Here is a 23,911-nt window from a genome sequence, read left to right as displayed (position 1 = left end):
GCGCTGTCACTTGTGTTTTCCGCTGTCTGGGGCACACTGACCTCTGTGGCCAGCAGCTGGGTAGGGATCGGGCCTCGAGGTTGAGGAGTGGGAATCTGAAGCAGTACTCACCTATCCTGTGGTGGGCTGCACCATGGTCCCTGTTCAGTGTGCCCCTCTGATGTTTTTCCTGGTATATTAGGGATTGAATCCAGTCCTTGGCGCTGAGCTACATCCCATCCCCCCACATCCCTCTTGTATTTTGTATTTTGAGACAGGTCAGAGGAAATCAATACATTGCCCAGGCTAGGCTTGAATTTGTGATCCTCTTGCCTCCCTGAGTGCTGCGATTACCAGGTGTGTGTCACTGCACCTGTTGACTTATGACCTTATTTTTTTTTTTAATTTTTATTTATTGGTCTTTTTGAGACAGAGTCTTGCTATGCAGTTGGCTGGCCTTGAGCTCACCTTGTAGCCCAGGCTGGTCTCGAACTCACAACAGTCCTCCTGCCTCAACCTCCCCAGTGCTGGGATTACAGGCGTGAGCCACCACTCCCGGCTTGATTTACGACCTTATTCTAAAGCCCTGCTGATTCCTGTTTAGGACAAGGTAGAATTTCCCAATATCCAGCTAGGCTAGAAGGAAACAGCATGGTTCCTCGAGTAAGGTGTAGGAATAGGATGAAGAGTTGATACTTGGCTGTCCAGCCTGCTAACCTCTGGGATGGGGAGGACAGTATGACAGAATGGGGGTTAGAGGCAGTAGAATGACACAAGCCTCAGTATGCCAAGCAGAATCTTTTATGGGAAGAGCTACATCCAGGGCTCCACCCACCCAACCTCCCTCAGCTGCCTGGGTGGCTCAGCCCCTTTCCAGCTCATTCTTCCTGACACATTCATTGATGGCTTGCTGATGTGGAACCAGTCAGTTTTCCTCCCTACCCAAAGACAATCCTCTTCCACCTGCTTTCCTCCCCTCCACAGACTGACATTTGAGAAGTCCACTCTGTGCTCCAGCACAGCTGGGGGACGGCATGCTGGGGGTGGTGGTGGTGGCAGAGTCTTGGTTAGGCTTGAGGGGACTATGGAAATTAGGACTGGGTGCTAGGACTCCACAGGGCCTCTCTCAGATTGCCTGCCAGCCAGGAGTTGGAACATCAGATTTGAGCTTGCTTGGAGCAGTTCCCCTTTCCGTCACTTAAACACACTTCTCAGTCCTGATGCCTGGCTCCCACACTTGTGCATTCACACACACTGCTAACATGCCCTGCCTTTAGCTGCCTGCCACCTAGATCCAGGCCGTGGACTTTCTGCCTTCAGGGTCCAGGAAACAGGGCAGAGTGGGTAAGTATCAGGGCAGGGGTATGAGGGTGCAAGCCAAGCAAAAACCAGATGTCAAAAGCCCCTGCCCGGGGTGGGCCTGGCTCAGGTTGAGAAGTGCCAGGAGGAGGGAACAGCAGGTGAAAGGGAGGGATCAAGGGATAGAGTTGAGGGTGGAGGCCTAGGGCCCCAGTGAAGGGGGCTGGCCTTGGGGACAGAAGCCCTTGCACAGGTCCCAGAGCACTTCCTGTGTCAGGAGGGTGAAGACATGTACCCAGCGACCCCTCTCCTCAGCCTCACTGGCTGCGTGGAGCCAATAGATGCAGCTCAGGCCTGTGAGGAGCAGTTGCTGGAGGTCTGCAGGGCTAAGGGGAGGCCCCTCCCGCAGGTCCTGGAACTGCTGCAGCCGCTGTTCAGCACCTTCCAAGTCCCTGGGCACGAGCTGCTGCAGGAGGAGCCTGAGGCGGCGGCCTGGCCTTGTAGACGCCAGTTCCTCATCCCGGATCTTCAGCTGCCCTGTGATATCCAGCTCCAGCCCAGCCCAGAGCAGCTGCAAGAAGAGCTGTTTCAGGGATGGCAATGGCAGGGGACAGAGCAGAGAGCAAGAGGAGACCAGCGGGGCGGAACCAGGCACAGAACCCAGGCTGGACTCCCACCACCCCAGCAGCCCCATGCTGAGACGTCCCACTTCCCAACCAGAGCTTAGGGACCTCTGAATGCTGCACCCCCATGTCCCAGGCTGGAGAGTGACCTCGAACATCACTTCTGGGGCCTCTGGCTCCTGCAGGCCACCTCCCATGTTGGTGCTGTCCGTGGGCTGCCCTGGAGCAGCAGAGAGGCGTCAGGCCTTGCCGCCCTCCATCCTGAATACCCCAGTGCTCCTCAGCTGCCAGGAGGGTCCCTAGTGGCTCATCCTCTAGGAGTGCCAGTTCAGCACTGTCCCCTGTGTACACAAACACACTGACATCCACACTCCCAGGCATGGCCCTTGGGACTCCAGAGAATCACACCAAACCCTATCACCATTTGGGCAAATGGCCAGGGCTCTTCTTTAATTTGCACAGTGGCCTTGGTAGAGTCCTGAGCCAAAGGGCCTCAGGACCCTTTCCTTCCCTCCTTCCCTCCCAGCAGACACCAGGGGACAGGGTGACCTCAAAAGATGTCAGTGGCCCTCCATAAAGGACAAGGCCCTCTTTGGGAAGGGCCTTTTTGCTGGCTCAATATTGTATGATGTGTAAAAAGGAGAGGATGGACAGGGCCGTTTCCTGTCCCTGCCCTGTGGTGCTGCTTCACCCTTGCAATGACTGTCCCCAGGCCAGGAGACCCTGCTGTGGACATCAGCTGGAAGGAGCCCAGGGCCTGGAGTCTAGAGCCAGGTCACCCAGGGCTGTCTCCACAGGCTTCGTGTGAACTTCCTCGGTTCTGGAGCTGAGATCCTTCAGTCTGGTCCCCACCAGCCCACAGTTGTCTGCCCTTCAAAGGCACTGTCCCCTGAAGCCCTGTTACCTGCACGGTGCTGGGTCAGAGTCACCTCAGGGAGGAGACGAACAGTAGCCACCAGATAAAGCAGAGTCCGCAGTGTCCCAGCCATGCCTGACCACGTCCCAAGTCTTACGCGCTCCAGCAGCTCCGGCTCCTGATCTACCAGCCACACGCCACACTCCCAGCTTTCTATCAGCTGCTCGGGCTCTGCTGCTGTGTGTCAGGCTTCAGGGTGGGGCTAGCTGTGGCCTCACCACTTGCCAGGGCTCCTTCCACGCCTTAGGAGTAGGGAATCTGCTTTGGCAGTTAGCCGCCACTCCTGCCAAGATGGGCGGGATGTGGATAATGGGGAAAAAAAATGTGTGTGGTAGACAGCTTTGGCTCTGCCCTCCCTGCACAGGAAAGACCCCAGGCAGTAATCCCACCTTCTTGTCTTCGCTCTCAAACATCTCACTTGTAAGTCAGGCCTGACACACCAAGCCTGGCACACTCTAGGAGCCCTTCGGCCATCACGCATCAGCTGCGGAGCTGTCCTTCGGTTGCACAGCCAAGTGCTCCCCCGATGGGCCACAGGCCTCAAGCGGCCAGCTGGGAGCTGTCTGCAGGCAGCACAGCCTGCACCCCAAGTGCTTTCTGTCCCAGCCTTGGAACCGTCTCCCTTTGCTAGCAGCATTCTTAGCTCTTAGCCTGAGAATGGTGGCCTATTGCGTACCAGAAGCAGACACAGGGTTTGAGACTAGAGAGGAGCTGAGATCGCTGACCTGGCCCACTGCTGGCTCATGGAGAACGCTACATAGGTAGGTGACAAGAGATGGGCTTCCTTAGAGATGCCACACTCTGCTGAGGTGGCAGCTGTCTCCAGCAGAGACTCCTCAGTTCTCAGTGGGGCCATGCCACACCATCCTCAACCTTATGCACCATGAGTGCTAGAAACAAACACCTGGGCCAGACATGGTGGTGTGTGAATCGCTGTAAGCTCAAGGCCAACCTAAGCTATACAGCAAGATCTTGTCTCAAACAAAAGAAATGTACCCTAGGCCTGCAGGCAGCCAAAAACTTGCTACCAAGGCCCATCTCAGCCTCCCTGCTTCCAGGGCAAGTTCTCTGCGGGAGCAGGAGAACCCTCCCTCGCCTCTGCCCACTCAGCACACACAGGAAGCATAAGTCTAGGTAGGAATTTATTTACAGACTCCATCATGGGCAGGCAGGGTGCTCTCCAGGATCCACATGCCTCACGAGAGTTACTTGGCTTCAGGCTTCTTCTGGTCTCCGGCTTGGAGCTGGGGACTTGCAGGGGGCTGGCGGTAGGCAGGGAAAGTCTCCCACGGGCTGTTCAGGTCGAACTTGCGGAACTCCTGGGCCAGCTCCACTGGCTCGGCCACCACACGCTTCACCTCCTCATCATAGCGCAACTGCAGAGCACAAGGCAGGTGTGGGTTGCTACTGAGAAGTGCCACAGGGGACTCCAGCCTCTGGCCCTCTGTCTTTATTTTTTTCCTAAAGCATGATTTCACTATATAGTCCAGGTTGGCCTTAACTCACTATGCAGCTCAGACTGGCCCTGAACTTGTGGTTATCCTCCTGCCTCAGCCTCCTGGGTGCTGGGATCACAGGTGTCACCATGCCCAGCTATATCCTTGACTCATTTCAGCCTCTTTCCAAGCCCTGTCATAAGTCCTCATCCACATCACATTGATTATCAGGTCATGATATAGCTAGGCTCTACCATCTTGGCAACAAGCACTGCCAGCCCCATCAGATGCCCTGCCAACACTTCCCAGGCATCCAGAGTGGGGCAAAGAAACACTCTCCCTTGAGGCCTCATGGTACACTGTGTCTTTCAGGGTGCCCTGCTCATCAGTACGACCATTACCATGGCCTGTATTGGCCGAGGTCAGTGTAACAGGCTCAACACATGCAACCTGCAAGTGCTGGTACTGTGACAATCATGGAATTACAGTCCAGTAAAGTAACTTGGTGCAGCTTACAAAATGCAGCTGGCACTTGGATCCCAGGCCCAGGCTACAGGCTACCACCATCCACAGACCATGCCCCCGCCAGGCCTAGGCCCCTCAGGTTCTTGAGCCTATCACCCCACTCCATGGCTCCTACCTCAACATAGCCAGACAGGGGGAAGTCCTTCCGGAACGGATGTCCCTCAAAGCCATAATCCGTCAGGATCCGCCTCAGGTCAGGGTGGTTAGTAAAGAAGACTCCAAACATGTCCCAGACCTGGAAAGGAGAAGTACTTGGTCAAACAGTCCAGCAGGGCTACGAGGGGCTCAGCCCTGTTCCCCTGAAGCTGCAGCTCAGGCCCAGAGTCAGGGCCCAGCATGCCCTCTAACTCACCTCCCTCTCATACCAGATGGATGCCTTGAACACCGAGACTGAGGACTCAATGGGTGTCAGCTCATCTGTGTAGGTCTTTACACGGATCCGAGAGTTGAAGCGTAGGGATAGCAGGTTGTAGACTATCTACAGAGAAGGGGCACAGGAGGACCAAGGTGGAGCAACCTGAGGGGTTGCAATGGGAATTTCTGGGGAGAGCATTCCTTGGGAGAACACAGGGCGGGTTAGGGTTCCACCCTTGATCCTGTCTTCCGTTTGGTTTGGTTTGGTTTTCAGAGATAGGTTCTCACTATGTAGTTCAACTCACTAGGGGCCTTGAACTCACTGTATAGCCCACACTGGCCTTAAACTCACGGTAACCTTCTTGTCTCAGCCTCCTGAGTGCTGAGCTGACAGATATGCGCCACCACACAGCCCTGCCTTCTGTGTGATGCTCATAACTACAACTTAAACATACCTCATGGCTGGAAAGCTTTCTCATGGTACACCAGGTGTTTTACATGGTCGACCTTTGATCACACTGACTTCAAAGTTGTTTTGGTTTCCTGGCTTAAGATGGGCCAATTATGATTACTGCTGGCTTTTTCCTTTTTTCTTTTTCCTTTTAGGATGAAAGTGGATGCTCTCATTTAATATCTTTGTGTGTGTGTGCACGTATGTGTGTGTGCACATTGTGTGTGTGCACGTTGTGTGTGTGTGTGTTCCCAAGGCCTTGTGCATGCTGAACCTCTGCTCTACTACTCTGCTAGAAATGGCAAATCTTTTACAGCTTTCAATGATACAAACAGCTGCTGTGGCATCTGTGCCATGGGCTCACCACCATCACACTAAGCTATCCCCCAGACCCTACTATCTCATTTTTAATTGCTTCTTTGGCCATTCTTGAGTCTTTCTTTTGAGTAATTCCATCTCTAATGAAATCAGCATCTCAAAGCCACTAAGATAAAAATCCTCCTCCAATATCAAATGACTTTCTAATTCTGTCAGTTAACAAAAAAACCCAGGGCCACCATGATAAATTCTAATGGACAACAAAATACCAAACTTGGCACACAGGGTACGTTTTCGACATCTAAAATTGCTGGGCACATAGAGGCCTTGCCTTTCCTCCACTTCAGCAGTGCCTCCAGCCCCTCCCGCCATCACCTACACTTAGTTTCAGATTGGAAAACTAAAGCTCAAAACAATCAAACAGCATTGAGCATAGTGACTCATACCTGCAGTCCCAGCTACTCAATAGCCAAGTGCAGGAGATCCTCTGAGCATAGAAGTTCAGGACTGGCCTGAGCAATAAGCCAGGCCCCATCTCAAGCCAACCCGAAGAGAATGTTTGAGGTCACAACCAGCTAGTAGCATAGCCAGGATTCACACTTGATCTACCTGAGTCTCAAGCCCTAGTTTAACTGCTGTGTCCTGTGCAACCTGAAACTGCACCTAAGGAGGTTATGGTTCCCATAAGCACCTACTGCTCTGAAAATGTTCTGTCCCTTTCTTACCCTTCTTCGTCCTACTCTTGACTGACCTCAAAACGATTCTGCCGAGTTGGGATGTCCACTGCTGTCAAGTCAGCCAAGGATTTGAACTGTGCATTGGAGTGATCCTTGAGGAAGGTGAGCACCGGGATGACGCCGTCAGGATGGATACAGACCTCTAGCTCATTGAAGCAAGTCACCTGCAGACAGAGGGAGAGGAAGGCATAGTTATGCAAGAAGCAGCCAACTCCAGCAGGGCTGACTGGGTTTAGGGGAGAGAAAAGCAGCCCAAGTTTGGGATGGAAGGGTCTGTGGTCTTTGCAACCAGGCTGTTCACTCCCACACACCAAGAACACGGCTGTTTCCTGATTCAGATCCCAACGACTGGAATGAGCATTACCTGAACTTGCTGGACATACTTGGGCAGGATTTCAGCCACATACTCGCCAAAAGCTGAGAGCTGCTTATGGGTCACCGCATCTTTCGGCCTAACAGTGGCTGAAAGAGAAACCATATTCATCAGAGGAACAGAGAAGGTGGCAAGCAGGTATCTGTCTTATGGGTCTGTAAAGGTTGTCAGCTCTGAGCAAAGTTCGCTAGAACCTTGTTCTTTTTTTTTTGGTACCGGGGATCAAACTCATGATCTTGTGCTTGCCAGGCAGGTGCTTATGCTGCTGAGCTAAATCCCCAGCCCAGTTCCCTAGAACCTTAAAAAAGGTGCAGGTAGACAGATCCTCTTCCAGGGACCAGAAAGTAAGGAAAACCTAGGGAAATGCCACCTCCCCTACACAGGAAAAACTCAGTGCAGCCAAGCTATCTGCCTCTTCTTGAACCTGTCCCATAGCTGTCCCTTCACATTTCTGCTAACACAGCACGGTATCAGCTCTTCTGCTGCGCTATACTTCTTAAACAGAGGACTCAGAACTAGAATTTTTTTGTTTTTGCTTTTTAAACCTCCTTGGAATTTGGCCCAAACCATGTTTTCAAGGTAAGAACCTCAGAACTTAAGAGCCCTCACAGATAATCTTACTGAAATGTTTGTATGTGTTGATTTATGTTAACTATCATATAACTATGATGTTCAGTATCTCCATATACCCATTCACACAGCCCTAAATCACTGGTCATTTGCATATGACATGCTTGGGAATAATACTGAAGAGTTCTTTGCCACTGACAGTGGGAAGACCTGCTCTTTCACTAGGTCTGTAACATTGAACAAGTTAGTTATCTGGTCTGTTTTTTCTTTTTTTTTAATCAGGTCTGTTTTTTTTTTTTTTTTTTTTTTTTTCTTTTTATCGGTACTGGGAATCGAACTCAGGACTGCATGCTTGCAAGGCAGGCACTTATGCCGCTGAGCTAAATCCCCATCCCCAATCTGGTCTGTTTTTGAGACAGGATCTCACTATGCAGCCCAGGCTGGCCTCGAAATTGCTGTACTCCTCCTGCTTCAGCCTCCTGTGTGAGCTGGGATTACAAGTGTGCACCACCAGGATGGGCTGTTTTTTGTTTGTTCTCTTGATCTGTCATATGAATAGTAAAATACCATCTATTTCATAAGACTGCTGTGAAAATCAAGTAATATTCTTCACTCAAAGCTTTCGTGAGGTGCTTGTCCTACAGTGAGCATACAATTTAACGTGAGCTACTATTCTCACGGCTCTCTGAGGAAGCACAAGAATTTTGATTTCTGTTCTCAAAACGCTGCCAATTTAATCATGAGAAGAGGGTCACGAAAACACATAGGGGGCAACCAAGGCCATAACCGAGAGGTTTAGGACACGGGGAAGGCTCGCTTCGGCATGTAAGGTGGAGAATAATCAGGTCCCCAAGGACAAGCAGAGATCTACAGGACACAGGGCAGGGCACCTCTGAGCAAGGGCGAGCATCAGGCCAAAGAGAACGAAGGGCCCCGGGCGACAGGAGCGCTGCCCGCACATACTCACGGCGCGAGTCGGCCGCGGCGCTCTCCGTCCTCACCCACTGCAACAACGCCGAGGGTCGCCCAGCCCCTGCCCGGAAAAGAAGAGGCACAGACCTACTGGTGAGGCCTAAGGAGTCCTCCGCATTGCGTGCCTCACTGCCTCCGACTCAGGCCTCGGCCAACTGACCCCCGCTTACCCCCGGCCACCGCTCTGGCCCCCACGAGCCCTCGCCACCAGACCCTGGCCGCAGCGGCCGCCATTTTTCCCGGATGCAGACCCGGCAGCCGGGGAAGGGCCCACAGGACACGGAGCCCCAAGGGCACGGACCGAAAGCGGAAGTGTGTAACGGATCTTCTTCCGGGCGGGCGCTGGATCGTAACCACAGGTTCCGGGCACCTTAATGAAAGGAGGGAACGCAGGTGAGGCGGCTAGATCGGCAGGTTGGGAAACCGTGAGGTGAACGAAGCCCTAGTTCGGGAAGAGGAAGGGGCGAAGGCGAAGACAGTAAGAAACAGGCAGGTTAGAGGAGGAGAGGGGGCGGGTGTTCTGGGTTTTCCATTTCACACCCCTCCCCCGCTACCCAGCTAAGCTTTAGAGTAGGGCGGACGGTGGAGGGGGCTGGGAGCGGTTTCCTTGACGACCGTTTCTCAGGCGACACCGGGAGGAGTGGAGACCCCGCGCCAGGCGATGGGCTTCCGTGTGCCCCGAGCTGGGGACAGTAGGGCTCTGTGCCGACCTCCGGGACGGAGCTTTAGAGAGTCAATAAGGCGAGCGAGTAAGGGGAGGGATGGAAGTTCAGAAGAGAGCCAGAGGATTGAGTCGTCCCGGGCTTCGCCTCCCATTGCAGGATCTGGACTCCGCGTGCGGGGGTTCGGGGGACAGGGACGCGGGCGGTATTTTTTTTCCCCCTGGTTCTGCTTCTCGTTGACCTTGCTAGTTTTATGCCCAAATTATTTAGTTAGTGAAGCTTTTAAGATCATAGGCGGCCTCCAGCCCTTTGCTTTCATGTTTTGGCCTAAATCCCAAGCCTTTTTGTTACATCATGGAAAAAGAATATTTGATGCACTCTCAGGGAAACCAACAAAGTTGGGACTTCTATTGATTTTCTTGGAGGAAGTCCACAGCTGCAGGAAAACGAACTTGGGTTTAGTTGAAGGAGTCTGGCAGGGATGTTACTGGCCTGGCCAGCACTAAAGCCAGTCTGGCCCATTTTGGTCTCAGTTTCTGCATCTCCCTTCCCAGGTTGGACAGTTCAGAGTCCCAGGCTGCAACTGTGAATTTCCCAAACTCCTCCTCGTGGTGTTGCTTTGCCAGCAACTGACAGAGAAGTTGACCATCATGGAGTCACCAGAGGAGCCTGGAGCATCAATGGATGAGAACTACTTTGTAAACTACACTTTCAAAGATCGGTCCCACTCAGGCCGTGTGGCTCAGGGCATCATGAAGCTATGTCTGGAAGAGGAGCTCTTTGCCGATGTCACTATTTCTGTGGAAGGCCGGGAGTTTCAGCTTCACAGGCTGGTTCTCTCTGCTCAGAGCTGCTTCTTCCGGTCCATGTTCACCTCTAACCTGAAGGAGGCTCACAATCGGGTGATTGTGCTGCAGGATGTCAGCGAGTCTGTTTTCCAGTTGCTAGTGGACTACATCTACCATGGCACTGTGAAGCTCCGGGCAGATGAACTGCAGGAAATTTATGAGGTGTCAGACATGTACCAGCTGACATCTCTCTTTGAGGAATGTTCCCGGTTTTTGGCCCGCACAGTGCACGTAGGAAACTGCCTGCAGGTTATGTGGCTGGCGGATCGGCACAGTGATCCCGAGCTCTACACTGCTGCCAAGCACTGTGCCAAGACCCACTTGGCCCAGCTGCAGAGCACAGAAGAGTTTCTTCACCTGCCACATCACCTCCTCACCGATATTATCTCGGGTAGGCTGAGGGAGGGACCACTTGATCATGACGCTCTATGGGTTTCCTCATCAGGAGAAAGGAACTACAAGCTTTCTGCTAGGGATTTAGGTTGGGAGTGAGATTCACTGTGGAGTTGGAATTCAGTGTAGCTGCTGTCAGGGAGGGAGTGCTTTATAGAAACAGCAGCCAGGAAAAGAAAAGCAGCGGCACTTTCACATCACAAAATGTAGTGAGGAAGCCAAATACGATGGCACATCTATAATCTCAGCACAGTAGGAGGATGAAGCAGGAGGATCCAAAGCTTGAGCAATTTATCAAGACCTTGTCTAAAAATAAAAAGTGGACTGGACTATAGTTGAGTTTGAAGGTCCTGAGTTCCATCCCCAGTACAGAAGAGAATAATCTTTTTTGTGTCTAAGTGTATATGTGTGTGTCTCTGTGTGTGCTTATGGGTCTAGTCTGATACACAGTGGTAGTCTAATAAAGTGGTTCTTTGAATTTCTCCTTGGATTTGTTATTAACTGTGGCTTTCCTCTGGCTCTCACAGATGGAGTTCCATGTTCCCAGAACCCAACAGAAGCAATAGAAGCCTGGATCAATTTCAATAAAGAGGAAAGAGAGGCTTTTTCAGAGTCACTCAGAACCAGCCTAAAGGTAAGGTGGAGTGCTTAATAACTGGGGCAGTGTAATCTATGCATTCCAGGTGTCAGTTGGTCTGGCATCTAATAGCTGTCGAATAAATGATCTCTGGGTGAAGTTGATAGGAGCTGGGAGGAGAATATGTCTGTGATCACAGAAGCCACCAATTTATGAACTTCAAAGGTTTTTTTTTTTTTGAGATAGGGTTTCACTATGCACACTACGCAGTTCAGGCAGGGCTTGAACTCACTTTGTAGCCCAGTCTGACCTCGGACTTGCAGCAATCCTCCTGCCTCAGCCTTCTGAAGGCTAGAATTACTGGGATACACTACCACATCTGGCTCCTAAGTTCCTTTTTGGTTCATCCTTTTCTCATTTTTTTGAGACAGTGTCTTCTTGTGCAGCTTGCCCTTTGAACTCACTGTGTCGCCCATGATGGCCTCAAAAAAATCCTGACCTTCCGGCCTCAGCTTCCCAAGTGCTAGGATTTAATGTGTGTGCCACCACACCCAGCTTCAAAGCTCCTTAAAGGAACTCTTTTTCTTTTCATCAGTGAGTTAAGAATCTTTGGGCTGAGGGACTAGCTCAGTGGTGCTTGCTTAGCAAGCATGAGACCTTCGATTTGATCCCTAGCACCTCAAAAAAATAACTCCTGGCTGGTCTGATGGCAGTGGGTTATCAGAACTTAATAATATTAGTGTCACTAAAGTTGGTATACCACCCCCCCACTGCTAAATTTGACTGACTTTAAAAAAAAAATTAAAAAAAAAAAACTCCTTTTCCTGAAGCATGGGTTTATAATTGTTTTTAACAAGCTGTAAGCATAAGCCCAATCCATTCCCACCCCAGTGTGAAATGTGTCAAGGAAGGTGGGTAACTAAGGAGGCAGGACTAGAAACAGGCAGGGACAAGAGTGGGTTCGAATGAGGCGCATACATGAGGCCTGCTCCTCTAGAGCTGTCTAGCTGAGCCTTCCCTGAGAGCTCCTGTTGCTCATATTTTGATGTTGCTGACAGGAAATCGGGGAGAACGTGCACATTTACCTCATCGGGAAAGAGGCCTCACGCACACACTCCCTGGCCGTGTCCCTGCACTGTGCGGAGGACGACTCCATCAGTGTCAGTGGCCAGAACAGTCTGTGCCACCAGATCACGGCGGCCTGCAAGCACGGTGGGGACCTGTATGTGGTGGGAGGCTCCATCCCAAGGCGCATGTGGAAGTGCAACAACGCCACAGTGGACTGGGAGTGGTGCGCGCCACTGCCGCGGGACCGGCTGAAGCACACGCTGGTGTCCGTGCCCGGCAAGGATGCCATCTACTCACTCGGGGGCAAGACGCTGCAGGACACCCTCTCCAATGCCGTCATCTACTACCGCGTGGGTGACAACGTGTGGACGGAAACAACCCAGCTGGAGGTGGCAGTGTCAGGGGCTGCTGGTGCCAACCTCAACGGGATCATTTACTTACTCGGGGGTGAGGAAAATGACCTGGACTTCTTCACCAAGCCTTCCCGACTCATCCAGTGTTTTGACACCGAGACAGACAAGTGCCACGTGAAGCCCTACGTGCTGCCCTTCGCGGGCCGCATGCATGCAGCTGTGCACAAGGATCTGGTGTTCATTGTGGCCGAGGGGGACTCCTTGGTGTGCTACAACCCGATGCTGGACAGCTTCACACGGCTCTGTCTGCCTGAGGCCTGGAGCTCGGCCCCGTCCCTCTGGAAGATCGCCAGCTGCAATGGCAGCATCTATGTCTTCCGGGACCACTACAAGAAGGGGGATGCTAACACCTACAAGCTTGACCCTGCCACATCAGCAGTGACTGTTACCAGGGGCCTCAAGGTGCTACTCACCAGCCTGCAATTCGTGTTGGCCTAAGGCAGGGCCGGGGGAGTGGCTCACTCCTCCACCCTCCAGCCAGGCAGGGAGAGTGAGTCTCCCTCACTCACCACCATCCAGCCAGACCCCAGGTCCCTGAGCCCAGTGCCCAGAAAGTGGTCTTTGGGACACTCCTAGGAAGGCAGCGTCCCATCTTCCCCTCATCCCCTAGGGTAACCTGCTGGGAGTTTTCTCACACTGCTGCTCTGCTGGCTGTGTGAACCCATTCCTCTGCCCTCCCTGCACCTTGGGCCTCGCCTCTGCTGAAACCCCAGGCACAGTCCCGCCTCCTGTGAAGTAGACAGCCCCAGTGCCAGTGCAGAAGGACAGCCCTCCTTTCCCTGAAGGCTGTGGCACAGCTAACAGAGCTTTTCCCTCAGAGAATGAGGGCCAAGGTCTCCCTCCCAGGTTTGGATGGGAGAAGAAGCTGAAGGTGTCCTTCACCAGCCAGGGTCAGCTATTGAATTCAGTCATTTGTCCTAGTGTTTTTCCATCCATCCATCTGCAAAACGACTTCTGTTTTTTTGTATCTCATACCAAGGGTGAGTGGAAACAGAAGGAATTATTTCTAATTGACAGCAGAAACTTTTTCAAACTCAATATAATATATAAGGTGTCTGTTCTTTTCAAGGTTCTAAGCTAAATCAAGAGCTATAAATACATGTTCATACAAATAAAGGTTTTTGAAGGTATGTGTGGGACTGTGTTGAACCCCAAAGGGGAACTGATGTCAACCCTGAGTTCCCAGTCCTGCTGCATCCTGCATCCTTGTGTAAGTGTACACCATTGTTCCAGAAGCAGTGGGATTTTGACAGAGGCAAGAGCCAGAGCTTGGTCTTTCTCTTTCTCTAGTGTTAAATGTCTAAGCCAGGCCTTGTGATCACACCCATAATCCTGGCACTTAGGAGGCTGAAGCGGGAGAATTGCGGCCAGTTCACGGCCAGCCTGAACAACATGGCAAGATCTATGTCCTGCCAACTCAACCCCCTGCCCTCAAAATCTTGAGTTATGATGCTAAATATCATTAGGTGCAACATTAGCTACACAATAGGTTTTTGTTTGAAATTAGTATTTTGTTTTTTTTTAACCTTAAGAAAATAAACTTTAGAGGCTGGAAATTTAGCTCAGCAGCATAAATGCCTGCTTGGCAAGTGCAAGGTCATGAGTTTGATCCCTGATTCCACAAAAAAAAAAAAAAAAAGAGAGAAAGAAAGAAAAGAAAATTTAGGCACACAGTCTCTTCCTTTCCAGCCGTACAGCAGTATTATTTGAGGATAATGAAACCAGGCAATGGAAGCAGTTACCCATCACTTAGCACATTTCCGTCGTGTCAAATCAGCAGACTCCCCTCTGGCCCTGTAAACATTTGTTCTTTATCAAGTGGAGTTGTCTGGAGTTCTTTCTCAGCCACAAAGCTCATGTAAGGCTCTGATGTGTCACATTTGGAGAGTTGGCCTTGTAGAACTCCCTGAGGACCTCCAGCTGGCCATTCGTGATGTGGATGTGGGACCGGATGCTGGTGATGACTTTGATGGCCTCCTCTGGGCTCCAGTTGTGCACCTGAATCAGTACAGGCCAGGTGTCAGTGGAGAAATGAAGGAGCAGCTTCCAGAGGACTCCCAGAATTTTGAAAAAACAAAACAAAACAAAACACAAACCCTCCATTTTAGGGGGTTTTCATATCCATGCTCTATTGCCAGGTGTGGTACTTGGAAGGCTGAGGCAAGAGGGCTTCTTGAGCCCAAGAGTGGCAACTTAACAAGACTCTGTCTTGTAAGGCAAGGGTAGCTTGGCATAGAGCACTTACCTGAGCATGTTCGAGGCCCTGGGTTCAATCCCTATACTCAGCAAAGAAGACTGAATGACTGTATGGCAGATGTTTCTCTGCAGCCCATTACCATGGCCAGAAAGAGTATTAGTTTATTTAATTTCGTGGTACCAGAGATTGAACACAGGGCCCACTGTCTCCTCCTCTTATATTATTTTGAGACAGGGTCTTTCTAAGTTGCCCAGGCTAGGCTCAGACTTGAGCTCTGCCTGCCTCAGCCTGAGTGCTGGGATCACAGGTATGGACCACCATGCCAGGTTTAGCCCTTGACACACTCTCATTTAAGTTTCCTTATGAAGTCTGAGGAAATCGAATTGGAGAGAAGAATGTGCTTGTGTCCCATCCTGGCAGGTAGGTGGCAGAGCCGAGATGAGCCGACCTGCAAAGTTCAGGTGTGGTGCCTGGTACACACCTCCCCAACAGCCTGAAATCAGGCAGTGGCTGTCTGCAGCCAGGCCTGTTGGCCAGCCCTGCCCACAAAGTTCCAGCTGCCGTGCAACACCTGCCTACCTGGATCAGATATGCGGCCACCATGGTGGCACTTCTGGAGCGGCCAGCTTTGCAGTGCACGTAGACACACTGGCCCAGGGACCGGTACTTGAGAGCAAATTGTACTCCTTTCTGGAGGTTTGCCAAGGTGGGGATCCCCAGCATGTCCACTGTGCTGAGTCGTAGCTGCTCAACACCCACGTTCTTCCACTCCTGAGACAGGGTCATCGGCAGAAAAAGACAAGGAAAGGAACCTGTGAAGTAGGAAGGGGACTCCCAGGGCAGCAGGGCCACAAGGCAGCTTCAGGCTTTACTGCAGTGTGAATGCATAACCTTTCCTGTTTTCTTTAAACCAAGTATGGTGCACAGCTGTAATCCCAGCCCTCAGGAGGCTGAAGCGGGAGCATCACAACCAGCTGGAGGTGAGCCTGGGCTATATAGCAAGAGCCTGTCTCAAATAGTTAACTAAATAAATACATAGAAATAAACATAAAATAAATATATAATAAAAGCTGGACATTGTGGTATATTCCTGTAAATTCTCATACTTGGGAGGCTGAGACAAAAAGATTGCAGTGATATCCAGGCCAGCCTGGACTACATAGAGACTTGAAGGCCAGTGTGCACTACAAAGGAAACCCTGTCTCAAAAAACTGAAAAATAAATAAATATAAAAATAAAAAGCAGGCTGGGGGTTTAGCTCAGTGATGTAAGTGCCTGCTTGGCAAATGCAAAGTCATGAGTTCAAACCCTGGTACCAAAAAAATGAAAATAAATAAAAAGCTGTGGGGCTGGGGATATAGCTCAGGGGCATAGCACCTGCCTGGCAAGCACAGGGCTGTGAGTTCAATTTCTGGTACCAAAAAAGAACATAGTAAAGTAAATAAATAAAAAGCTAGGGGGCCAGGGATTTATTTCAGTAGTGTAAGCACCTGCCTGGCAAGCACAAGGTCATGAGTTTGATCCTTGGTACAAAAACAATAAAAATAAGTAAAATAAAAATAAAAAGCTGGGAATGTAGCTCAGTGTGAAGACTTGAAAACTGGCCCATCACCAGAAACCCCTGCAGGGCTGCTAAATACTCAGGCTGCTGCATGCCAGTGTCAGCGAGTGCCTTGGTCAGTCCTATGTAGGTAGCAATGTGCTATTTTAGCAAGACTTCTAGATGATCTCAAGTACCCAGATACACAAGAGCCTTTGCTTCGGATAACTCCTTGCTCGAGGGCTGAAATGGCACCATGAACACTTACCACTTTGGTTAAAGGACTCTCAGGATTCAGGGGGAACTCCCAGGAACTGCTACCCATTCTTTTCCAATGTGTGCCACAGGGCTGGGGATGCAGCTCAGTGACAGAGTGTGGGCTTAGCACATGTAAGGCATGTGATCCTCCTGCCTCAGCCTCCCCAGTGCTGGAACCATGGGTTCAAGCCAGAGCATGGAGAAGGGGTCAACTTTACTCTTAACTACCTTACAGTTTCTTTCCATCCTAGCTCTCTACTCCTCTCTCCAGCTGGGGGCACTGCATCGGGGAGACCAAGCTCCACTCCTCATTGATGAGAGATGGAGGGAGAGAGAGAGAGAGACAAAGAGCGCGATCTTAGGTCTCACATGTGCTACATTTGCATTTTACCACTCAGCTCTCAGCCATGAAATAACACTAAATAATATATTCTCAGTGTAAGGCACAAATATTTGTATGGTCTCTGAAAAGCTTAGCATGTGATGAGAGAATTTTGTTTTTGTTTAGTGATCCTGGAGGTCAAACCTAGAGCCTTGACACTGAGCTACAACATCCCCAGCCTGTCTAATTTTTAAAATTTACTTTTATTTTGAGACACAGTCTCTTTAAGTTGGCAAGACCGGGCTTCCCTTCTCTGCCTCTGTGGGAGTATGTACACCACCCTACACAGCCAAAATGATTTAGCAACAACAGATGTTACCTCTTCTAATACCCATTGCAGAAAGCTCCATAAGAAAGTGTTAACAGACGCCAGGTGTGGTAGCATACTCCTGTAATCCCAGCACTTGGGAGACTGAGGCAGGTGGATCGTTGCAAGTTCAAGAGCCCAGTTTGGGCTACAAAGTGAGCCCAAGGCCAGCCTAAACCGCATAGTATGACCCTGTCTCAAAAAGACAAAAAGACAAAAAAAAAAAAGCACTGACATGTAATGAAAATGAAGTTTCAGTCTGAACTGAACAGCATGGTGGATTTCCAACATCTCTTTTTTTGTTTTTCTTTCTTCCTTTGTCTTTTTGAGACAGGGTCACACTATGCAGTTCAAATTGGCCCTGAGCTCATTTTGTAGTTCAGGCTGATCTTAAATTCACAACAATCATCCTCCTGCCAAGTGCTGGGATCAGAGGTATGCGCCACCATGGCCCAGTTTCCACCATCTTTCACATGAATCCACCATCTCTTTCACATGAATGCAATAAGAAATCCCTCAGATCTTCTGCTGTAATCCCCCATGCAGGGCCTGACCCACCCACACTTGGTACTCACTGAGTGTTGACTGAATGGGCGCAAAAGAGGCTTTACAGTTTTAGCGACTAAAATTAAGAATATAATTTTGTGCATAAAGGAATAATCAGACTTTGTCAACTTATTCTGTTTTTGTTTTTGAGACAGGGTTTGACTATGTTGCCCAGGCTGGTCTCAAACTGCTTAGCTCAAGGAATTCTCTTGCCTGTCTCCTGGGTGCTGGGACCACAGCAAGTAGGAGGAGGGAGTCAGCCTTACTGAAGAGGCCCCTCTGGTTGCGGGCCATCCTGTCGGGTCTGTGCCGGAGGGTGCTGCAACCTGGTAGCCTAAAGTCCACTCTCGGCCTCCTGGGCCCTCACCTTGTAGCTGTTACACAGGAACCTGGTCTCGTACTCCTCGTTCATGGTGATCACGCCGCGCACGTTCTCGTCCTGGACCAGCTGCGGGCCACAGAGGGCTCAGCGGGACGCCAGGACCCCTGGACCCTGTTCCTCTCCCTGGCTCCTGTCCTCTGGCCACCCCCCCACCCCCGTGTCCCCATCCAGACAGGATGTCCCTGACCCCCGTCTCTGTCCTCCTGTGCCCCACCCCGCCTGCCACTTTCCTGTTTCCCGCCGGCCCCTCCTGCCCCTGTCCCCGTCCCGTGTCACCGTCCCACTCACCTTGCGTGTCAAGCTCCGCAGCGGCAGCGCGCCCAGCAGCACGGTGCCGTCGATGCGGTGGTACCAGGCGCGGTGGCCCGGGCCGTTCAGCATCCCACGGAGCACGGTGTAGAGCAGCGTCGGGTAGAAGAGCGCGCGGGCCAGGCCTGCGCCCAGCCACTCTGAGGGCGCCATCCGCCGCAGGGACGCGGGGACGCGAGGAAACCGGAACCGGCGCGTGCGAGGGAGCGGGCGGGACTCCGCCCCGGGGAGGGGACAGCGGAGCCGGAGGACACCCCGCCCCGGGCCGGGCGGGACGCAGGGGCAGAGCCCCGTGTAGGGAGAATGGAGGCGGCGCCCAGATTTCAATTCATTTATTTTCGCTTTACTCCTTGAAGTAGAGGCGCCTTGAAGTAGAGAGGGCTCTGTCTCAGTCCCTGTCCCGTCCGGGGCACAAGGGGACGCGGCGGCCTCCCCCACCTGCGTCCCCACGTCTCGGGCCTGCTCCCGCCCCCTGCCCACACACCGCGTGCACAGAGTGCGAGACGCGTAGGAAGGAAGAATGTTACTAAAAGCTGGCACTGTGCGTGGTGGCGCAGGCCTGTGACCACAACGGGAGGCTGTGACAGGAGGACTAAAGTTCTCTCGGAGCAGACTGGCACCTTAAGGATTTAGCAAAGCCTGTCTCAAAAAGCGGGGGCAGGGGCTGGGGATCAATACCCTGGGACCACCACCACCTTCCAAAAAAGGAGGGGGGAAGCTGGGGACGGAGCTCAGTGCGAACCCTCTGTACTACAATAAAAATTGGCATCCTATGTACTTTTTTTTTTTTTACTCAATGGTATTATGAATATTGTTCCATGTCAGTGCAGATAGGTGTAGATTAGATTATACTTTATACGTTTTTCCCCCTGGTTCTGAGGACTTAACCCAGGGTCTTCACACTGAACTGCATCCGCAGCCCCTTTTTTATTTTGAGACTGGGCCTCACTAAATTCCCCAGGCTGGACTTGAACTTGGGATCCTCCAGTTCAGCTTCCCAGAGTGCTGGCATCACTGGCAGGCGCTGCTACCCATGTCCTCTTCACATTTTATTTTGAGACAAGGTCTTGCTGAATTGCTCAAGTTGGCCTGGAATTTGCCATCCTCCTGCCCCAGGCTACCAAATAGTGGGATCGCACGCTGCCCACTGATGGGCTTGTGAAACCAGTGTGTGGAGACAATGAAACTCGCATGGTACCCCCAGTTTCTTCCTGTCCCTTTGTGGTGTGTGTGTGTGTGTGTGTGTGTGTGTGTGTGTGTGTGTGTGGTTTTATGCCTCTGAGCTGAATCTCTAGCCCCATTGCTTGCTTTGTCCCCCATCCTCATGCTTCATTTCATGTTGCTATGGCTCAGACTGGACTTGAACTTTGGGCCAGCCTCACCCTCTTGCCTGGCAACCACGGATCTACCATTTATTAATTATCACTTTTAGAATTATATATATAAATAGATGCGAAGATTTTAAATGTTTTAATGATTATTATTAAATTTCCCTCCAATATGCCATATCTACATGCACTGGGAGAGCCTGATTTTGTGTCTTTAGGTGGTATGTTCAAAAATACAGCAAGTGGCTCTTTCCATTCAATTCTTATGTTGAATTTCTCCTATTCAGAATCTCCCTAAACTGAATTATTAAACTGCTTTCATCCAACTAGGGTTGGGTGGGCCGTAAGATATATTTCATAATTGATATAATGTGCTATTTTTTGATACTTTTATGCTGATTGATGAAAAAGTTATTTTTGTTTGGCTGGGTTTTGGGACAGTTTATGTACCCCAGATTGACTTCAAACTCACAGTGATTCTCCTATGTGAGCCTTCCTAGTGTTGGAATTATAGTATAACAAAAAATGCACCCCCACACACTTCAGTTTCTTAGTTCTGGTTGCTTCTGTCCCTTAGAAATAGCTGGTCACTATGATATAGAGCTGGTCACTATGATGCACATTGTCAGGCCACAACTGACAAGCCATTCTGCTATACTTGCTGCTTACTTTTCTTGTATGAACCCTAAACCACCAGAGATCAGGGCCTGATATTTTGGGAATGATTCCAAATGGTGCCTGTTGACATAAATAAATCTGCCTCCAAATCCTGGGTGTCATTTCACCTTTTTTTCTACCAGAGATCAAACTCAGGACCTTGCATTTGCCAGGCAGGTGGTTATGCTGCTGGGTATCATTTCAGTGTCTCTGCTTCCTGATGCAATAGGAGTGTACCACCATGCCCAGCTCTAAATACTCGTGGCAGTATTCTGCAAATCTTAGGCCTTACCAAAAATGCATGTCTAGTATTTGCTTGATCCAGAATTTGTTTTTGGCCAGGTGTGGTAGGGCATGCTTGTAATCCCAGTACTCAGAAGGCTGAGACAGGAGGGTCACATGAGTTTGAGGCCAGTCTGAACTTTCAGGCTGGCCTTGAGCTCACTTTGTAGCCTAGGCTGGTCTTGAACTTGCAATGATCCTCCTGCCTCAGCCTCCCAAGTGCTGGGATTATAGGCATGAGCCACCATGCTTGGCACTCACCCAAATCTTGCTGTAGTCTTATTATTGGGTTCTGGGAACTCCCTAGAGAGGCCAGCTCTTCCTGTCTTTTTTTTTTTTTTTTTTTTTTTTTTGAGACAGGGTGTCACAATGTAGCCCATACTGGGCTCAAACTCACAGCAATCCTCCTATCTCAGCCTCCTGAGTGCTGGGATTACACGCATATACCACCACACCTAGGTCTCCTGTTTTGCTTTTGCTTTTTTTTTTTTTTTTTTTTTTTTTTAGCTCTTTCTGTCTTAAAGAACTGAACAATACAAGAATAAAAGGAAGCCAGGTTTTACACATGTATTGAAGGTAGTAGAAGAAATGTGCTCTGCAGAGCAAGTACAGGCCAACTTAAATTCATTTTTGTGTGTGTGCTGGGAATCAAACTCAGGACCTTGCACTTCCCAGGCAGGTGCTGTGCTAATGAATTATGCCCCCAGCTACAGGCCAATTTAGGAGAAATTTAGGAGCTGCAGGATGAGAAAAAAAATATATGGTAAACTCTGCAACTATCATCCTACATTATGTTATAGGCAGGCATAGGGACACACATCTGTAATTCCAACACTCAGGAGGCTGAGGCAGGAGAATCAGGAGTTGGAGCCCAGCCAGGGCGCATGGTGAGTCCAAGCCTACTCTGGATTACATAGTGAGACCTTGTCTCAAAAACAAAAACCGAAAAACCTGGCACTGTTAAAATCCACCTTATTTACCAATTCTGACACCAAGCAACTTCCCACTCTTTCCTTCAGTCAGAATGACCGTGAAAGGTAAATGTGAATCAATTCAGGACACTGAGGCAGTCATGACAGTGACACAAAAGACCACTTCTAGAGCTGCTGCAGAGAGCAACAAGAGTGAGGGAAGAAATATACCTCAAAGCAAGGGAGGAATTTCGAGAGGGACTAATGCCAGTATATCTTTTACCCTAATAAATTAAAACACTTTTAAACAGTCACTATATTTGTGATGTCTCATATTGCCTAACTTATTTATAGTTTCTGTTAGGGTTTTTTTGGTTCAGTTGAGAGACAGAGATAAGAAAGCTTCTTTTTTTTCTTTTTTTTTTTTTTTTTTGTACCGGGGATTGAACTCAGTACCTGGAGTTTGCCAAGCAGGGACTCACGCCTGCTGAGCTAATGCCGCCCCCCCCCCGTGATAAGCACGGGAAGGCTGCAGCAGATTGCAAGGACCCTCAAACACAGGAAGCTGGGGAACACCTCTTAAGGAGTTGGGCTGGGGGTGGAGACTGGATCGCGGTGCAGTGAGAGAATTGGAGGATCTTCCGCTTGCATGGAAACGAGCAGGAAGTTCATTTTGGGATTAGAAGAAGAACACGTAAGTTTGCTTTGGCTGGACACGAGGGTATAGGCGGCATGTTGGGTCACCACCATGGTGAGCCTAGCGGAGTCCTATAGGGGCCGAACCCATCAATTTCAGTATTCCAGAATATGTTTAGACACCATTTCTAATTCGGGTTATTTAGCCAGGTGTAGTGCGCACGCCTGTAAACCCAGCACTCAGGAGGCTGAGGCAGGAGGATTGCTGTATATATGTGACCTTCCTGGGCTGCAGAGTGAGTGTAAGGCCAGCCTGAACTGCATAGTGAGACTGTTTCAAAAAGACCAAAAGAGGGGCTGGAGATTTAGCTCAGTGGCATAAGCACCTGCCTTGCAAGCAGGCAGTCGTGAGTTCGATCCCCGGTACCGATAAAAATGAAAAAAAGACCAAAAAAAAAAAAAAAAAAGACCAAAAGAAAAAAAAAAAAAAGCCTGAGATTTAGCTCAGCCATGTAAACGCCTACCTGGCAAGCACAAGGTCGTGAGTTTGATCCCTGGTACAGAAAAAGGAAAAAAGAAAAAAACCCACCAAAACTAAGTTTGATTATTCCTTTGTTGTTTATAGAGGGGCTATTATTATTTTGGTACGGAGAGGATCAAACGCAAGGCCCTGCACATGCTAAGCAATCACTGTATCTCTGAGCTATCTCCCTAGACCTAGTTGTGGCTATTATTATAATTTTTACTTTTCTTTTTTGTACCAGTTATGGAACTAAGGGTCTAGCGCTCCCTAGGCAAGCACTGTACCACCTGGAGCTATTGAAATAAGATTGCTATAAGTAATTCTTTTGTAGGTGGGTTGGTTTGTGTTGGGTTGCCTTGGGTTGGGGATTTTTCACAACAGGGTCTTGCTGTGCAGTTCAGGCTGGCCTTGAATGTACACTATTGCCCAGGCTGGCCTCACACTGGAGGTGATCTTCCTGCCTCAGCCTCCTGAGTGCTGGGATCACAGGCGTGTGCACTACACCTGGCTTCCAAGTCATTCTTGTGATGGAAAGAAATACTTACTCATCTGTCAGGCGCAGAATTGCTGCCCAAGACGGTGTATGTTTGTTTCCCATTTTAGCTTTAGTGGATGCTGCAAAACAGCCTTCCACAGGGGTTGCATGAAATTCTTTTTCCCTATCAACAATATATGAGTTCTGGGGCTGCGGATGTGGCATAGTGCAAGAGCTCTTATTTTGAATGTACTAGGCCCTGGGTTCAATTCCCCCAGCACCACCAAAAAGTAAAAAAAAAAAAAAAAAGCTGATTGTTTTTGGGGCTGAGGATATAGCTTACCAAAAAAAAAATAACAGCAAAAAACAAAACAAAACAAAACAAAACAAAACAAGAAACCTGAGTGAAACAATATGAGTTCCAAAGAAGGCTTCAGCCAGGTCTGATGGTACACACCTGCCATTCCAACACTCTGGAAAGCTGAGACAGGAGGATTCCAAGTTCAAACCCAGGCTGGGCAACTCAGCAACTTCGTGAGACCCTGTGTCAAAATAAAAAAATAAAAAGAAAAGGGAATAAAAGAGGAATTAAGATGTGTTATGTACATTTAGCAGCTCAAAAGGAGGAGTATAATCATGTCCTACAAACAAGTAGTAATGAAAA

The 23,911-nt window shown here is 50.0% G+C and overlaps 4 protein-coding genes across 12 annotated transcripts; 1 reads left to right on the top strand and 3 right to left on the bottom strand.

The window, feature by feature from the left end:
- Window positions 1-357: 357 nt before the first annotated feature.
- Window positions 358-3,819, bottom strand: Fam180b (family with sequence similarity 180 member B). Of its 2 annotated transcripts, XM_005008526.4 has the most exons (3): window positions 2,806-3,819; window positions 2,051-2,121; window positions 358-1,849 (listed from the first exon to the last, which is right to left on the bottom strand). In XM_005008526.4, the coding sequence occupies exons 1-3, from the start codon at window positions 2,888-2,890 to the stop codon at window positions 1,481-1,483; spliced, it is 525 nt and encodes a 174-aa protein (XP_005008583.4). In that variant the 5' UTR covers window positions 2,891-3,819; the 3' UTR covers window positions 358-1,480. The 2 variants fall into 2 exon arrangements, with proteins under 2 accessions (XP_005008583.4, XP_063084012.1); XM_063227942.1 differs by having other exon boundaries at window positions 358-2,121.
- A 127-nt stretch (window positions 3,820-3,946) lies between these two features.
- Window positions 3,947-8,865, bottom strand: Ndufs3 (NADH:ubiquinone oxidoreductase core subunit S3). The gene is made up of 7 exons (XM_003465082.5): window positions 8,724-8,865; window positions 8,549-8,614; window positions 7,003-7,100; window positions 6,653-6,802; window positions 5,131-5,256; window positions 4,894-5,013; window positions 3,947-4,193 (listed from the first exon to the last, which is right to left on the bottom strand). Exons 1-7 carry the CDS (start codon window positions 8,785-8,787, stop codon window positions 4,023-4,025), a joined length of 795 nt encoding a protein of 264 aa, XP_003465130.1. The 5' UTR covers window positions 8,788-8,865; the 3' UTR covers window positions 3,947-4,022.
- Kbtbd4 (kelch repeat and BTB domain containing 4) lies at window positions 8,794-13,644 on the top strand. 6 transcript variants are annotated; one of them, XM_005001595.4, is made up of 4 exons: window positions 8,794-8,946; window positions 9,770-10,454; window positions 10,984-11,090; window positions 12,092-13,644. In XM_005001595.4, exons 2-4 carry the CDS (start codon window positions 9,866-9,868, stop codon window positions 12,950-12,952), a joined length of 1,557 nt encoding a protein of 518 aa, XP_005001652.1. In that variant the 5' UTR covers window positions 8,794-8,946; window positions 9,770-9,865; the 3' UTR covers window positions 12,953-13,644. The 6 variants fall into 6 exon arrangements, with proteins under 6 accessions (XP_005001652.1, XP_063084009.1, XP_063084007.1 ...); XM_063227939.1 differs by having other exon boundaries at window positions 8,913-8,978; window positions 9,842-10,454; XM_063227937.1 differs by having other exon boundaries at window positions 8,919-9,042.
- Window positions 13,645-14,192: 548 nt separating this feature from the next.
- Ptpmt1 (protein tyrosine phosphatase mitochondrial 1) lies at window positions 14,193-18,867 on the bottom strand. 3 transcript variants are annotated; one of them, XM_063227941.1, is made up of 5 exons: window positions 18,415-18,867; window positions 18,112-18,192; window positions 17,211-17,390; window positions 15,291-15,482; window positions 14,193-14,512 (listed from the first exon to the last, which is right to left on the bottom strand). In XM_063227941.1, the coding sequence occupies exons 1-5, from the start codon at window positions 18,586-18,588 to the stop codon at window positions 14,369-14,371; spliced, it is 771 nt and encodes a 256-aa protein (XP_063084011.1). In that variant the 5' UTR covers window positions 18,589-18,867; the 3' UTR covers window positions 14,193-14,368. The 3 variants fall into 3 exon arrangements, with proteins under 3 accessions (XP_063084011.1, XP_003465199.4, XP_023418803.2); XM_003465151.5 differs by lacking the exon at window positions 17,211-17,390 and having other exon boundaries at window positions 18,415-18,763; XM_023563035.2 differs by lacking the exons at window positions 17,211-17,390; window positions 18,112-18,192 and having other exon boundaries at window positions 18,415-18,767.
- Between the last annotated feature and the right edge of the window lie 5,044 nt (window positions 18,868-23,911).

Source organism: Cavia porcellus, unplaced genomic scaffold (assembly GCF_034190915.1).
Source record: "Cavia porcellus strain 051 isolate PalLab524CR breed Dunkin Hartley unplaced genomic scaffold, mCavPor4.1 scaffold_17, whole genome shotgun sequence".
Taxonomy (NCBI): Eukaryota; Metazoa; Chordata; class Mammalia; order Rodentia; family Caviidae; genus Cavia; species Cavia porcellus.
This window is presented reverse-complemented; position numbering and strand designations above follow the sequence as displayed.